Genomic DNA, 14759 nt, shown 5'->3' with positions numbered 1-14759 from the left:
CCTGTGTGGGCATCTAAATGTGCTCGTGTCCTGGCCGGTGGTCGAGCATCCACCAAAACGCCTCTCGATGCCGCCCCTTGCCACCTACAAGCGATGTCATCGAGAGGTGTCGCTGCTGAAATGCCCAAATTCTGCGGTATTTTGGCAGATGCTCGACCGCTGCCACTGTCCTTCATCTGGTGCCCGCCAGACAGAAAGGTTGGGGACCGCTGCATTAGTGAAACGTGGGCACAGCTTTTCAGGGCCACCCTCCGATATTGGTGGGCACCTTTTAACGGTGGGCATGTACTGTACTGTAGCATTTAGAGAGTGAAGTACGTGCACCCAGATTGAAGTGTGGTGCAAACATTCTGGCAATATTTACTGCAGGTGCAAACATACTTAGGGGGAAAAGGGGCTTGGTACAGGCTTCTTTGCAAATCGAGTGCATTGGTTTTGCTTAGGTACTACAGTGATTGGCATGTTATAAACACATGGATATGATTCGATCATGTAAATTGCAGGATGATTCACTGCCATTTACTCCTGTGGATTCTCTATAACTGGACATTTAAAACCACGATTGGCTGTCTTTCTAAAGAGCTCTGCTCTAGGAATTATTTTGGGGGTAATTCCCTGGCCTGTGTTATACAGGGAGTCGGACCAAATGATCACAACGGTCCCTTCTGGCCTTGGAATCTATAAATACAACATCCAGGCTGTCCTCTAACCTTGTCTACATTTCATCCTCTCCCCTCCCTGTGTCAGCTGGCAGAACTCTAGGCACCACAGCAGAGGTGAGTTTTCAGAAGGGATTTACAGGCAGAGGGTGATAGTTCGACAGATTTTGCTTGGGAACTTCTACCTGGCAGCACTGAAGAAAGCACCCTCTTGTCTGAGGCTTGACACTGAGTGGTGGACAGGGAAGGCTGGGTTATTTGGCAGTGCAAAGGGGAGGTAAAATACCAGATCAGAGAGGGTGAGGCTAAGTCACAAAGTGCCTTAGAGGGAAAGACAAGAAGCATGTGTTGGCTGCACTGGAGAAGGGGGAGCCAGTGGTGGGACAGAGCGGGGTTGGATGAAGTCAGGATGACCCAAAGCAGGAAGATGTTGTTAGCAGCAGTGTTCAGAGGGGGCCAATAGGGATTGTGAGTTTCCCTAACCCTTAACAGAAGGGATGGAGGCTAGGTCTGAATTTTTAACAAAGACAACTTTCTTCCAAGTGTTTCTGGGCACCTGAGTTGTGTCAACAAAAGCAAACAAAACCCAAAGTGAATAATAGTTATCTCCCCACTCAGTGAATGAAGGATCACATGTATGGTCTCTCTAGTGCCATAAGACTAGTTCTGTTTGTCCGTCTGTCTTCTTATCCATCCTCATCTTCATAGTATTCGAACATCTCCAGCCATTCAGAGTTTTCTAGTCATCCACAAAGTCTTCCAGGAAAAAAAAACCAGATCAAATATAAGACCTACATTTCTAACGTAAAAAGCAAGGGGGGAGGAACTGCCTCTTTTTATACATCATATATATATATATTTTAAAAAGGCACAAACTCATTTTACCCCTTTGTGGGTCGCTTTCTGGATTCATCCGCACAGGGTGACCAGATTGTCTTTGAGCCGGGGAAGTGGGATGATCTGGAGGATACTATAAAGTATCATGGAGGTACAGCAGACAGAAGAGTGTCTGTGTCTTGTTGTAGCCAGTGGGTCCCAATTGATGAGAGACATGAGGTGGGGGAGGTGATATCTTTTACTGGACCAACTTCTGTTGTGGGGAGAGAGCAGCTTTGGCACTACACCGAGCTCCTCTAGCCGGCCTGATCCTGGGGGTCACTTTGTCTGGCCAGAGCCCCCTCTCCAGGGCGGAGGCCTGTCAGCCCCTTCCCACCCCGTGATAAAACAGGAAATTGCAGCAACGCAGGCAGCCTCCTTCCCCTTGCAGGAAGTGCTCCAGCTGCTCCCAGGGATGCATTGCAAGGGTGTGAGTCTGCAAGCCCCGCACAATGGAGCAGGCTCGGCGTGACTCGCCAAGGGCGAGCTGATTTCCCAGCATCGCCTGTCCACTAGCCCGTGCGGTGTGAACCCAGCCTGTCCTGCTCCCCTTCCTCCCCTGGCCGGGACCGGGGGAGCCCTGCTGCCGTTAGCGGAGAGGGGCTGCGGGGAGAGAGAAAGCGAAGCGAGACACGGCGAGCTCCGCATTGCAGCGGAGCAGGCGCCCGGCGCACCTCACCGGCTCGGGGAATCCGCCCGGGGGAAGGCCCCGCAAACTCCACCCGGGCGGACGCTTCCAGCCAGTTCCCGTCCGTTCGCGCCAGGGGAGTCACCCGGGACCAAGCCCTGTCCCCGGGGAACAGCCCCAGCTGGGTGGTTGTACACAAACCTCCCGGCGGGTCACGGACCGGGGCAGTGTCCGTACGCGGCCACACCGGAGTGAAATCGGATCAGGGTAAGGGCGTTCGCGTGGGTGTTCCGCAGAACGAAACGCGCGTGGGAGGGGAGGGGCGGGGCGGGGCGGCACTAAGATCCGGCACCGCGACTTGCTGCTTTGCATGGCCAGGGCCCTGCGGGATGCCGAGATATGGGGGTGGGTGTCGGGGGGCAGCACACGGCGGTGCGTTCACACGGCTTTTCCCCAGGCAGAGCCCACGCTGCAGCCCCACGGGCGCAGTCCCTGCTGTCCCAGAAGCTGCAGGTACAAGGGAGCGTGGGCCGCTGCCCTGCTCCCCCCGAGTGCAAACTCTGCCACCGCCTGGCTGCGCGGCCTTGGGCAAGTCACTTGCCGTTGGCTCGCTGCAGTGTGGAAGGAGGTTAACCCGCCTCGCTGGGGCGCTGTGGGGCTCCGCGGATGAACGTTTGTTCCTGGCTGTTGGGGATGTCACACGCTGCCTGCCTCGTCTAAATGCGGAGCACAGCGCCGAGCACTATGCGCTGCACAGGGCCCAGTGGGCAGTACTCTCTGATCCAGGGCTGAGCCTGATTCGTTGCATGCTGCCACCGTGGCCCATTGCATGCTGGGACTTGTAGTCTCTGTGGGCTGCAATATGAAGGGGGAGTTTGGCTGATACCAGCCTCACTTTGTGGAGAGGACATTCATCACTTGGACTCCTGGGTCTCCATGCAATCGCTTGCTGGGGAAATTTTGGGCATCCCAATTCAGCTGCTTTAGAGTATGCTCAGGGTGACCGGACAGCAGATGTGAAAACTTGGGACAGGGGCGGGGAGTAATAGGAGCCTATATTAAGAAAAAGACCCTAAAGTCGGGACATCTGCTCACCCTAAGTATACAAAGGCTCCTCATGCAAAGGGACAACATCCCTCTGGTTGCTGTGTATTCAAACGATGAGGAACCCCCACAGCCACCAGCCAGGGCACCTTGAGCTGGGATCCCATCATGCCTTCACACTGGAGCCATCAGGCTAGAAGAGTTGGAGACCTTCCAGGAGACACAGATGTGGTAGGACCAAGTGGTGAGATTGAACAGTTGTCCCTCTTCCCTCTACTCCAGTACTGAATAAATACCACAGTGTAGCCCTGCACGGGTTACTGTTGCTATGGGTACCATCCTTTGGGTGAGGTCTGAAAGACAGCCAGGCCCTAATCACTGATTGTCATTACAGGGGCCAGGGCACGCTTGGGAAGAGTCAGTGCCCTGTTTGACTTGATTGGTGGTTACACTCTCCTTATTTAAATTCCACCTACTGCTGAAATTGGATTCTTCATTTTGGGTGCCCAGCTGTTGTGTAGCGTTGTTGTGTGGTGTTTTAGGGCTCCCGTATTCCCGTATACACCCTAGGGGAGGCTGCATTTCCGCGTGATCCTGTTAATCTCTTTATATTTGTAAACCGCCCTGGGGATATTCCGAGCAGAAGTGGAGAAATCAATGGAACGGGGACGTGGTTAATAATAATAAAACCCAGATGTTTTCAGGCAGAGTTAATGGCTGTTGATGCTGAGAGTGGCAGTGAGGAGTCTGTTTAGTGTTAAATGGTGTGTTCATGGCACTTTTCCACCGGGGCATGGGTTAATCTCTGCGTGTGTTTGTTTTCCCAGGAGATGACAGTCCCATGAGTGTGGATCAGAAGCAGGATCTCATGACTCACCTGACGTCCCCCCCCTGGAGAAAGGCCGTTCGCGTTTCCGGCTTGTGACGAAAGCTTTAGCGATGAGAGAAACCTCATAATCCACAGCCAGGCGGAGGAGCGGGAGTACAAGTGCATTCTGTGTGGGAAATGCTTCAACCAGCAGCCCAGCCTGACCCGGCACCAGAAGAACCACACGGGGGAGAGGGCCTACATCTGCCCCGAGTGTGGTAAGAGCTTCAGCCTCAAACACAACCTGATATCCACCAGCGCACCCACACGGGCGAGCGGCCCTACAAGTGCAGCGTCTGTGAGAAGAGCTTCAGCCTGAAGCAGAACCTGGTCACCCACCAGCGCATCCACACCGGGGAGCGGCCCTTCGCTTGCCCCGAATGCGGGAAGAGCTTCGGGAGGCAGCGATTCCTCCTCAACCACCAGAGGACCCACACGGAGGAGCGGCCCTACGAATGCAGCGACTGCGGCAAGTCCTTCAAGGAGAAGCAGACGCTCGCCAGCCACCAGAGGACCCATAGCGGGGACAGGCCTTACCAGTGCACCGAGTGCGGGAAGAGCTTCAGCCAGCGCACGTTCCTGGTGACGCACGAGAAGACTCACCAAGGGGGGAGCCCATTCACCTGTGGCCAGTGTGGGAAGAGCTTCAGTTGCAAGAGCGGCCTTGTCACCCACCAGCGCATCCACACCGGGGAGCGGCCCTTCGCCTGCCCCGAGTGCGGGAAGCGCTTCAGCCAGAAAGGGTCTCTGAAAATCCACCAGAGAATCCACACCGGGGAAACCCCCTTCACATGCCCCCAGTGTGGGAAAACCTTCACGCAGAAGATAAACCTGACTACGCACCAGAGAACCCACCTGGGAGACAAAGCCCTGACGTGAGCCTGACATCACACTAGAAGCTGTACAGAGCGGATAGCTCTGAACTCTGCTGGGAGCTCCCGGAGGGGCCCATGACTGCATTGGATGCGAGAGGCTGAACGGCGGAGACGCCATGTGAACATTCTGAGTGTCTGGAAGGCCTCAGTCACTCCTTATACACCCTGGAGTCCCACAAGGGATACTGATTGTCTTCATGCAGTGAGTCTGGGTCCCCCTGTACAGCTCCTCTGTCCATTGGCCGGTCAGGTTCGTGCTCTTCTGTGCCTGCCCCACACAGAAGCCCCTGAAGGAATCTTAAGTCCCAGCCCCCCGGCTCCATGGTGATGGCCTCACCCTCCAGCAAGGCACTCTCCACCCACGTTCCTCCCCCAGCTCCCTGTCCCTGTCCCAGCTCGCTTGGCTCCTTGTGCTTGGGTGCAGATGAGATAACAACGAGGGAGACTCACTGCGAAGTTCTTTACTGCTGCTGTAGGACTGATCCTGTGAAGTGCTGAGTCCTGTCAGTACCCTTCAGCCTCCACTGGAGACGCCTGACATCTTGCAGGATCAAACCTGTCTGGCCTGCTTTTCCGAGGTGCTGAGCACCCACGCCTCCTGCTGGCTCCCATGGGAGCTGTGAATGCCCAGCACCCCTGAAAACTAGGAACAGCTCTCTTCGCTTTCTCTCCATCTTAAGCATTGCAGCCTTGAGGACCTTAAAGCCCGTAGTTCTGGCCTGGCCAAAATTCAGCCCTGGGATCACTGCAGGCCCAGTGTTCTACAGCGTGGGCCGCAAGGGCCCTGGTCTTCCATACGGTGTTGGCCTGGCTGCTCAGAGCAGGTTGTGGCCAGGCATGCTGGGATCCGGGTTCTCCATAAGCCCCTCCTCCACATTAAGGATTAGGGCAGCTGCACTCACTTTTTGTCAGTTAGACATGGCCCGTGAGTGTTGGTTAAATCCCCTCAGCTGGGCAGTTCAGGTGCTTCAGCTGCAGCCCCTTGTGGGATAGCGGAAGCATGAAGGTACCAGCAGCTCTGAGTTAGGGGAATGCAGTGAGGGTGGCTGGTGCCAGTGAACAGAGCAGAGGGGGGTGCGCCCAGAGAAAGCAGATGTGGCAGTACCATTCCAGCCCTTGGCTGAATTAATAGCGCCTTGTGACCATTGCAGAGCCATGTAAATTACAGCAGCTGTCAGTCATGTTTGCCCGGCATCCCCGCACCCAGCTCTCGGGGCTGTCTGGCCCTGGCACTGGCCCATAAAGCACTATTTATATGTGTTCGGTATTGTTTGCATTATCCGGGTAGTTGGAAATTTTCCACTAGCGCATGAATTAATCTCTGAATGTGTTCGTTTACCCAGGGAGCGAGAAGGATGAGTTGAAAAAGAAGCAGGATCTCATGACTCATGTGAAATATTAATACATTGTATGTGGGAAAAGCTTCAGCCCACAGCCACCTCTCCTAGAAACCACACAGGAGAGAAGGTGGCACCTGAAGCAGGATCTCATCCCACCCCTGGAATCCACCCAGAGAAACTATTATCCTCATAATCGGTTAAAAAAAACCTTCAGAGACCAGAGATTTCTTCTAAATCACCAGGGACCCTGCACAGAGAGAGTAAGCGACTATAATCCTTGCTGCAAACCCTTCAGGGAGAAGCAGGCTCACAAAACCCCAGAGAACCTGCACTGGGGAGAGACCATCCCAATGAACTGAATGTGGGAAAGGCTTGGTCCGAGAATGTTCCTGGTGATAGCTGAAAAAATCCATAAAGACAGGGCCCCATTTATCTGCTCTGAGCATGGGACACGCCTCAGCTGTCAGATGACCTCATTATGGTCCAGAGAATCCATACCAGAGGAGACCATTTAAATACCCCGAGTGGGGCATGCTCCTCACAAGATAAATCTTCCCGAGTGAATCTGCATGAGTGAGATCACTTACCCAGAACTGGAGATAAGCTAAGACTAATTCTCTCCTCTGCAGGAATCACTGGGTGTAGTTCTGTGACCGGCCAGTGCAGGAGGTCGACTAGAGAAGCACAGTGATTTCTTCTGGCTTTAAATTCCGTGAACCTGTAATTCTGAATATAAGCCTGAGACTTCCTGAAGGTGGGAAAATAGTCCGTTAAAACACAAGGAGAGACATCACACAAATGTCATGTATGTTGGAGAAATCTTATTCGCTCCCCTTGCTGCACAGGACAGCAAGAAATCGCCAAGCGGAAGCACTGGAGTGTTTGCTCCCTGGCTGCTGTTACAGGCCAGTTCAGGGAGCATTGCTATGCAGTGGCATCCCTGTTTTTCCCTTTGTGGTATTTCCCACCTCCTGTTCTAGTCTCTTCTGGTACTTTCTGTTTGGGTTTGTGATGTTCTGTTCTATGCCTGAAGATTGGGCAGAAGGGGACGGTTTCATTAATGTTCAAAAGGAGGCAAGTTTCTGCTGCATGTGAGGAGGGCAAGATTCACTCTGTTTCCCCTGGGAGAGGCCCATCAGTGCATGTCAGCATAAAACTCAAGAGATGTCGAACACAAACGGTTCCTGCCTATGTCACTCAGCTGTTCCGATGAGCGAAACAGGAATGGTTTGAAAAATGAATTTTCCTTTCATAATTTTCTGCTGTTTTGCTCCAATGTTAATGTCACTGTGCCTGGACAATGAAACCAGATTGGTCAGTTTCAGTTTTAGCCATTTTCACTTTCTGGGTCTTCCCATGGGCATATTGTTACTGGGTTCCCAATGCCACAGGGGAATGAATATTAAACATCTGGGAGAAGGAAGATCATTTCAGTGGAGCTGTACTGGGGTAGAATTAACCATGGATTTCAAGTCATAACAGCTGATACATCCAGAGATTAACATCAGAGATCGGCTCTGTCCTGCAAGGTGCTGAATGCTCTGGCCCTTATCCAGCAAAGCAGAGCGCTTTAGCACATGCATTGGCGTCAGCATGATCACTCACCGCCTTAAGGTTAAGCAAGGGCATAAGGGCTTTGCTGGATCAGGATCAGCATGACAAGGATCTTGCAGGATTGAGGCCTTAGTGACCGAGGAGCAAATACAATAACCCTCATCCTACCAGGGGATAGGGTACTCCCTCGGATGAGAGAGCACATCGTCAGAGATTCATGCAAACACTCCCATCGGTACGACGGTTTTTGAGATACTCACCCTCCAACACCCTTATTTAAAAAATAAATCTAAATGTTGTCTGTAACTCCAGAGAATGGCTGGGTAAGTTTCAGGTACCCTTTCTGTGACTGGAGAGTGCCGTATTCCTAGATAAGAGGCATGTGTGGCTCGTATTTCTATAGAGGATCCTGGGGTCTTTAACTCTGTTTGAATTCTTGTAGTGATCCCTGCCTGGGCAGAAGGAGTGGTAGAGATGGGTTGATTAAAGGAAATGAAAATAAGACGGGTGCTGGTAGGGGAGGGGTGTGTCTGGTGAGGGTTAATCCTGGGGGGAAGCAGCAATTAAATTGGGGATGGAAATGATGGGGTGTCTCTCTGGTACTGTACCTGGAATGCTAGAGATCAATAAAGGAAGGTGTGTTTTGAAAGGAAATCTGTGCTGTGTGATCATTGATTTAGGTGAAAATCTGTCCGGATCGCGGCTCACCCATGATCTTCCAGCGTCAGGCCCCGGTTAGGTGTAACGAGCTGGCTGCATAGACACGGCTATCCCCACTCTCACAGCCCAGGAACTTCAGTGCTTAAATCACTGGCTTCTATCAGTTCAGCTAAACAACCACCCTCCATTAGCTCGAGGCAGTGTCAGACTGTGGTAGTCACTGGGGCTTGGGAGACACAATCGCATGCACTTAGCCAGTGGGAAACCTTTAGCCCCAGAGCTGCGATGGCCCTCAGAAGCAGTGTCCCATCAGCACGCGGGATGCCCTGTGGGCACAGAGAATGTACTCAATTTTCAGAACTCAAGGCCACATGCAGCAATTCACAGAGACTTTGATCCAGTTCCTCCCCTCTGCTTCCAAGAGCATAAGGGACGTGGGGCTGGCAGAAGAGGGATGCTGGGTGGGGGAAATGCCACCCTCACATTCTCCTCCCCATGGAAGCTTCTCCAGCGAGAAGTGTGAGCTCAAGACCCCATGGGGATTCCATCCACGGGTGTGCTGGTCACCTCCTCTTCCAGAGCATTCCCTGAGAGGTTAACCAAACCAGGCCCTCTCCCCAAGACGTGGGATACTCAGGACAGATTAGGGTTGGAGCAGGAAACAAGCCCTTGTCGTCCTCCCAGCTTTCTCTTTCATCAGTTTCCTCCTGCTGCCCAACACCTCTGCTTGGTAATGATTTCAAAGCTGTATTCCTGGGGCTTGTCCCTGCATGTTCAAAGGGCCCTGGCAGGCAGTGCCAGGAGGCAAACAGGATTTATTCAGATGAAAGGAAGAGATCCACACAATAAACTGGGTTTTCTCAGAGATCACGTGCCTTCAGTGTGGAGTTTCAGGAGATCAGAGACCTCCCTGGTAACGTGCCAAAGACTAATCCGCTGGGTTTCCCAAACAGCACCACCAAGGGGTGCTAGGTGAATGTGCATTTCCGTACCCTCGCTGAGACCAGTGGCACTGTTAATGCGATGAGAATGCCAGTCTCAGTGACTCATTCATTGCAGGCTCTGAATTTGTCACCTAATCTCCCATTGGAGTAGTTCTTCCACACAATCCTGTTGGACCCAAGATGAAGGGCTCCTCCGTAGCTAATGAGAATAGCATCTCCATGTGTCCCAGCTGCTCGCACAGGTCTGGTTTCATCCCTGTGAGCCCCCTGGTGCCAGCTGGGGTCTTTGAGCTGATGCTCTGGCTGGTATTTCTCTGCACATACTGAGCCGCAGGGCCTGCCCAGAGTATCAATCAGTGAAGTGCTGGCTTCTTTCCCGGGGGTGGGAGGAAGAGTTTTTTAACTCCACGGAACGGCCCGGGCCATATGCCTATGGCCTGAGGGGGAGAGGACAATTCTCAGCTAGTCGCATATACCTAGCATGTGGTCCTCCGAGCCCATCCAGCAGCTCATCTCTTTTATTCCCTCCATGAACCCTTGGAAGGCCCCACTCTGGCCAGAGCTGCCTTCAGACAGGACTGCATGTCTGGGGTCAAGAGGCAAGGAGTGCTCTACCAGTGCAGGTCAGTGTACTGCCACTGCATGCCACAACCGAGCCCCTGCCGCCGGCCTGGAGGCAGGGGACCAATCCAAGACCCCAGCACCTGGCATCCACATGGCTGCTAGAACAAGGAACTACCTTAAACAAAGCAAAAAACAAAAAGAACAACAACAAAAAAACCCAAAGAAAATTGAGAATTTTCTTCTAACCACTTAACTGTCTAGAAAGAAATTCCCCAGCCTCAGCTCACAGGTGAGAACTGCAGTATCAGGCTAGCAGGTCTGTGCACCATTGCCCTCTAGTGTGTGTCTGGAGCCAGGGAGGGGGAGAAGCCTCGCTGCTATTGTGTTCTCAGGGCCATTCCTGTGTTCCTGAGTTTGAGAGCCCCACTGCTGCAGAAGTACAGCTGAGTTGGTCGTGGTGGCGTCTATGGACATGTGGCCATGGACCGTTATGCTCTATCCCAGAACTTTCCAGCCCATTTCAAAATTGTAACAGGAACTCTTCAAGGACCAATAGGAAATGCTTCGATAACTGATGTGCTGGTCACTTTTTTGGAATTTTCTTCTCATTTGATTTTTGAAAACCAGTGCTAATGACAGCACACGGGACAAAACTTTTTGCTGCCACATCATGCATCTAATTTGCAGACCTGGAATCATAGAATATCTGGGTTGGAAGAGACCTCAGGAGGTATCTAGTCCAACCCCCTGTTCAAAGCAGGACCAACCCCAACTAAATCATTCCAGCCAGGGCTTTGTCAAGCCTGACCTTAAAAACCTCTAAGGGAGGACATTCCACCACCTCCCTAGGGAACCCATTCCAGTGCTTCACCACGCTCCTAGTGAAATAGTGTTTCCTAATATCCAATCTAGACCTCCCCCACTGCAACTTGAGACCATTGCTCCTTGTTCTGTCATTGGGTACCACGGAGAACAGCCGAGCTCCATCCTCACTGGACCACCACCTAGGTCCATTCCAGCCATTTCTGCTTCCCAGGTGTTTCCTTCCCCACTGTCTACATGAGATTCTGGTTACTTTCCCTGACATGTTCTGCCTTTTTCCAAGTTGATGTTAATTTAGTTATTTTCTGCCCAGGTCTCTAATGCCACTAGGACCCTTGAGATTATTTCCAGGTCTTGTCTGATGTTTGCAACTCCTTCCGATTTAGTATCATGTGCAGATTTCATTTGTGTGCTGGTCACCTCCTCTTTGAGGTCATTGACTGAGATGTTAAAACAGGACCTCTCACCAGTTACTCTAAAGCCTGTGAGACACCTCCCTATAACTGGTTACATGACCATTTCTGATTACTCTTTCTGAAAATAACCCAGTGATGGGAACCATATTAAGAACATAGATAGGTTAGATTGACTGGTCTTCCAGCCGGTTTTCAATCCAAACCAATATGAATTAACTTTTCAAAGAAAATTTTGTGAGTCACATAATCAAATACTTGACTAAAATCCAAATATATTTCACATTTCTGATTTATTGCAGTCACTCTACCCCCTAATTTGCCGTTCTGTTAAAATGCCAGTTGTGTTTATGCAGCAAATTTTATTCTTTTCACAGAGAATCTCCTTAATACATCTCATCTTTTCTACATTTGCCTTACAATCATCAGCACCTCAAGTTAGGATAATTGTAGACAACTGATTTCTGTCTTGTGCAATGCCAAACATATTCTCTGTGCCTAACTATTCCTCATAATAATTAACCCATGCTCATTATTGCTCATGATTCTGTTCCTTGTGGCTGATGAGTGATTTTTTCTCCCTTAATATGTTTTACTGTTTTTACTAGGGCTATGAGTTACAGACCTTAATTGTCAGGATCACTCTCCTTACCACATTTGAAAATCAGTACCACATTTAAAGAGAATTCTGTGTTATATATTTCTACAAAATAATAGGTTGAGTAGCTTCTAGCTCAACACAATTAAATGGTACGGAACAGACATCAAAACTCTTAGTGCTGATTTTAATGTTTGTGCATTAAGGACCATATAGTAGACAGGAACTTTAAACTGTAAAATCAATGAAGCGAAGCATTTCCTTTACCCCTGTCCGTAAACTGCTCAGCACCTGCTGACATTATGCAAATAATAAATAACAGTAATAAATTCTAAGAGCCTGCATTCACAGCCTGAGTGTTAGTCATCCAAATGGCACAGTTACAGCTCATTCATCTCCCGGGTCACCTTTCAAACCCTCTTCTTCTCTGGCATTGCCTTGTGTGATGTTTCTCAGCACCCAATTTCATCACCCAATGTTCCAACAGGTAAAGGACTTGTTAAGAATTACCCATGCATTGGCAGGAAACAGAATGGAAACGCTTGTGGCCTCACCCACAGGACTTCTGCTTCACAGCGTGACATTCTTTGCTTCAATTTTGCTGTGGTTGTACTTAAATCTGGAAGAATGAACATCTTAGCATGTGCTTTGAGCTAATCTTTCTGCTGCCCAATGGCTGCCAGAACTTGGTCCCTTCCCTCGTGTCCAGCAGCGTCATTGATAAATGTCTCACCAAGACCTGCACCTCCAGCAAGTGATGCATACACGTGGTATTTCTCTACATGCAAAGGGTGAATTTTGGTAGCTAAATTCAGCAAGTCCCCTTAAAACTCTTCATGAATAGGTGGGACTGGGTGCTTCCTTCCCACTGGAATACCAGCATCCACTCATGATCAGCGAGAATCTGGAGCCCAGGCTTTCTCTAGGAGCCAATCATACTATAACACATTGTGTTATTGGAGGAATCTTGTTAGTTGTGGCTGGTGGGTTTTTGTACAGTGTATTCTGTGTGTCTGGGTTTGTTGCCCGTCTCAAACTGCCTGCCCCTTGAGGGCATTAGCTTTTTAAATTTAAGTCTTCAAGTATACCCAGTAGGGAGGTTAGTGATGCCTGTCATGGGTCCATCCTTGCCAGGATCCCCAGAAGTTCTTTCACCAACTGTCGTTTTCTGAAGGTGCTGGTTTTATGTTTGCTGCCAGGGGATCCAGCCTTTCCCGCTCAGCTAAACCCAGTGAAAGTTGCAGCTTAAAGATCTTCTCTGCCCCAGCTCTAGCTTTGTTTACGACATCAGCATCAGATGTCAAGACACAAATGTTTCTTGCATGAGGTAAGTGCCTTAGAAATGGAATCACTTCCCTTTAAAGTTTGCAATTTCTACTCTAAATGCATTGTGTGCAGTCAGCAAACATAAAGGCCTCGATTGCAAATTCTCCATGGACTTCAGTGGGAGCAGGATTGGCTCTGCGAAGCATTCTCTGTGTTTTGAGCCAGTTTCTTTGGTCCTGCTTGCCCGAGAGGGACAACATTTTAGACAGAGCTCTTCTGAAATAAAATCGTCCCAGGAAGGCGTGAACACAACTTCCAAATGGATCCCCAGCCCCTACAGGCTGTGTTACAAACTGATTGACCTACACAGCATCCTAGACTAGGATTCTGCCTGATTTAATTAACTGATGTTTACAAGTACCTGTAAGCACTGTTCCCTCTAAGCTGTGCGCGTGTGCACCCACACACAGATCCTAAACTCCGCGCACATGGCACAAAAATTTGCACAGGAGAATTTTTTGTGCACGCGGCCTGTCAAAAAATTAGAGGGAACATTGCTTGCAAGTCTAGAGACCACGTAAATGCTGCATGATGCTTATCACTGTTACCTAGTTGGCTTGTAAAATGGTTTATGGCAAGTTCTACCCAGTTTACAAAACCAAGACCCTTTCCAGACTGAAGTCAACAGAAAGGTTCCCGTTGACTGGATCGGGTCCTTAGAGAGACAGGGAAACACAAGTATCAGAGGGGTAGCCGTGTTAGTCTGGATCTGTAAAAGCAGCAAAGAATCCTTAGTCTATAAGGTGCCACAGGATTCTTTGCTGCTTTTAGGGAAACACAAGGAGGTCAGACGTTCTGACGCCTGCCGGGAAGCATTCTGGTTCAGAATGGCTCTGGCTAATGCCCTATACCTAGCCGGGGCCCTTAACTCGTGTATGGATGTGGGCTCTCGTCTGGATCCTTGGCATGCTCTGAGATACGTAGCCTCTGTTACCGATATTCAGTGCACGCTGGCTGGCTCTGCCTGGTGTGGATTCTCTCTTGGGCGGTGAAATGCGCCCACTGGCTGTAGCTCTCCCCACACTCGGCACAGATGTAGAGGCTCCCGGCTTTGTGGCTCCGCTGGTGGCTCACCAGGTGGTTCCTTTGCTTGAAGCTCTCCCCACACTCGCTGCAGGTGTGGGAAGTCTCCTCGCTGTGCGTTCGCTGGTGTACCTTCAGGCTGTACTTCTGGGTGTAGCTGTTCTCGCACTCCCCGCAGGTGAAGGGGGTCTCCCCGCTGTGCGTCCGCTGGTGCTTGTTGAGGTTCTTCCTCTCGGTGAAGCTCCTCCCGCAGAGGGGGCATTGGAAGGGCTGCTCCCCGGTGTGCAGGCGCTGGTGGACGAGGAGCCCCTGCTTGGCACTGAAGCTCTTCTGGCACTGGGGGCACTGGTAGGGCCGCTCCTGGGTGTGAGTGCGCTGGTGGTTGGCCAGGAAGCGCTGCTCCCGGAAGCACTTCCCGCACTCAGGGCATCGGTGCGGCTTCTCCTCCAGGTGGCTCCTCTCGTGTGACACCAGGTTGCCCTTCTGCCGGAAGCTCTTCCCGCACTTGTGAAGGGAGATGAAGGCGTCTCCCATGTGGGTGGAGCTTCGTGCTTCTTCAGCGCCT

General features: G+C 51.0%; 1 protein-coding gene, 1 long non-coding RNA gene and 1 pseudogene across 2 annotated transcripts; 2 read left to right on the top strand and 1 right to left on the bottom strand.

The window, feature by feature from the left end:
• The window catches only part of LOC115639678, a 42224-nt pseudogene extending 35017 nt beyond the window's left edge, over positions 1-7207 (top strand).
• Positions 2415-4090, top strand: LOC115639682. Its single transcript, XR_003997730.1, has 3 exons — positions 2415-2430; positions 3265-3451; positions 4035-4090. It is a non-coding gene; the product is annotated as an uncharacterized LOC115639682 (long non-coding RNA).
• A 6894-nt stretch (positions 7208-14101) lies between the features above and the next one.
• LOC115639677 (gastrula zinc finger protein XlCGF7.1-like) lies at positions 14102-14728 on the bottom strand. Its single transcript, XM_030542620.1, has one exon. The coding sequence runs from the start codon at positions 14726-14728 to the stop codon at positions 14102-14104; it is 627 nt and encodes a 208-aa protein (XP_030398480.1).
• Positions 14729-14759: the final 31 nt, after the last annotated feature.

Source organism: Gopherus evgoodei, unplaced genomic scaffold, assembly GCF_007399415.2.
Source record: "Gopherus evgoodei ecotype Sinaloan lineage unplaced genomic scaffold, rGopEvg1_v1.p scaffold_103_arrow_ctg1, whole genome shotgun sequence".
Classification (NCBI taxonomy): Eukaryota; Metazoa; Chordata; order Testudines; family Testudinidae; genus Gopherus; species Gopherus evgoodei.
This window is presented reverse-complemented; position numbering and strand designations above follow the sequence as displayed.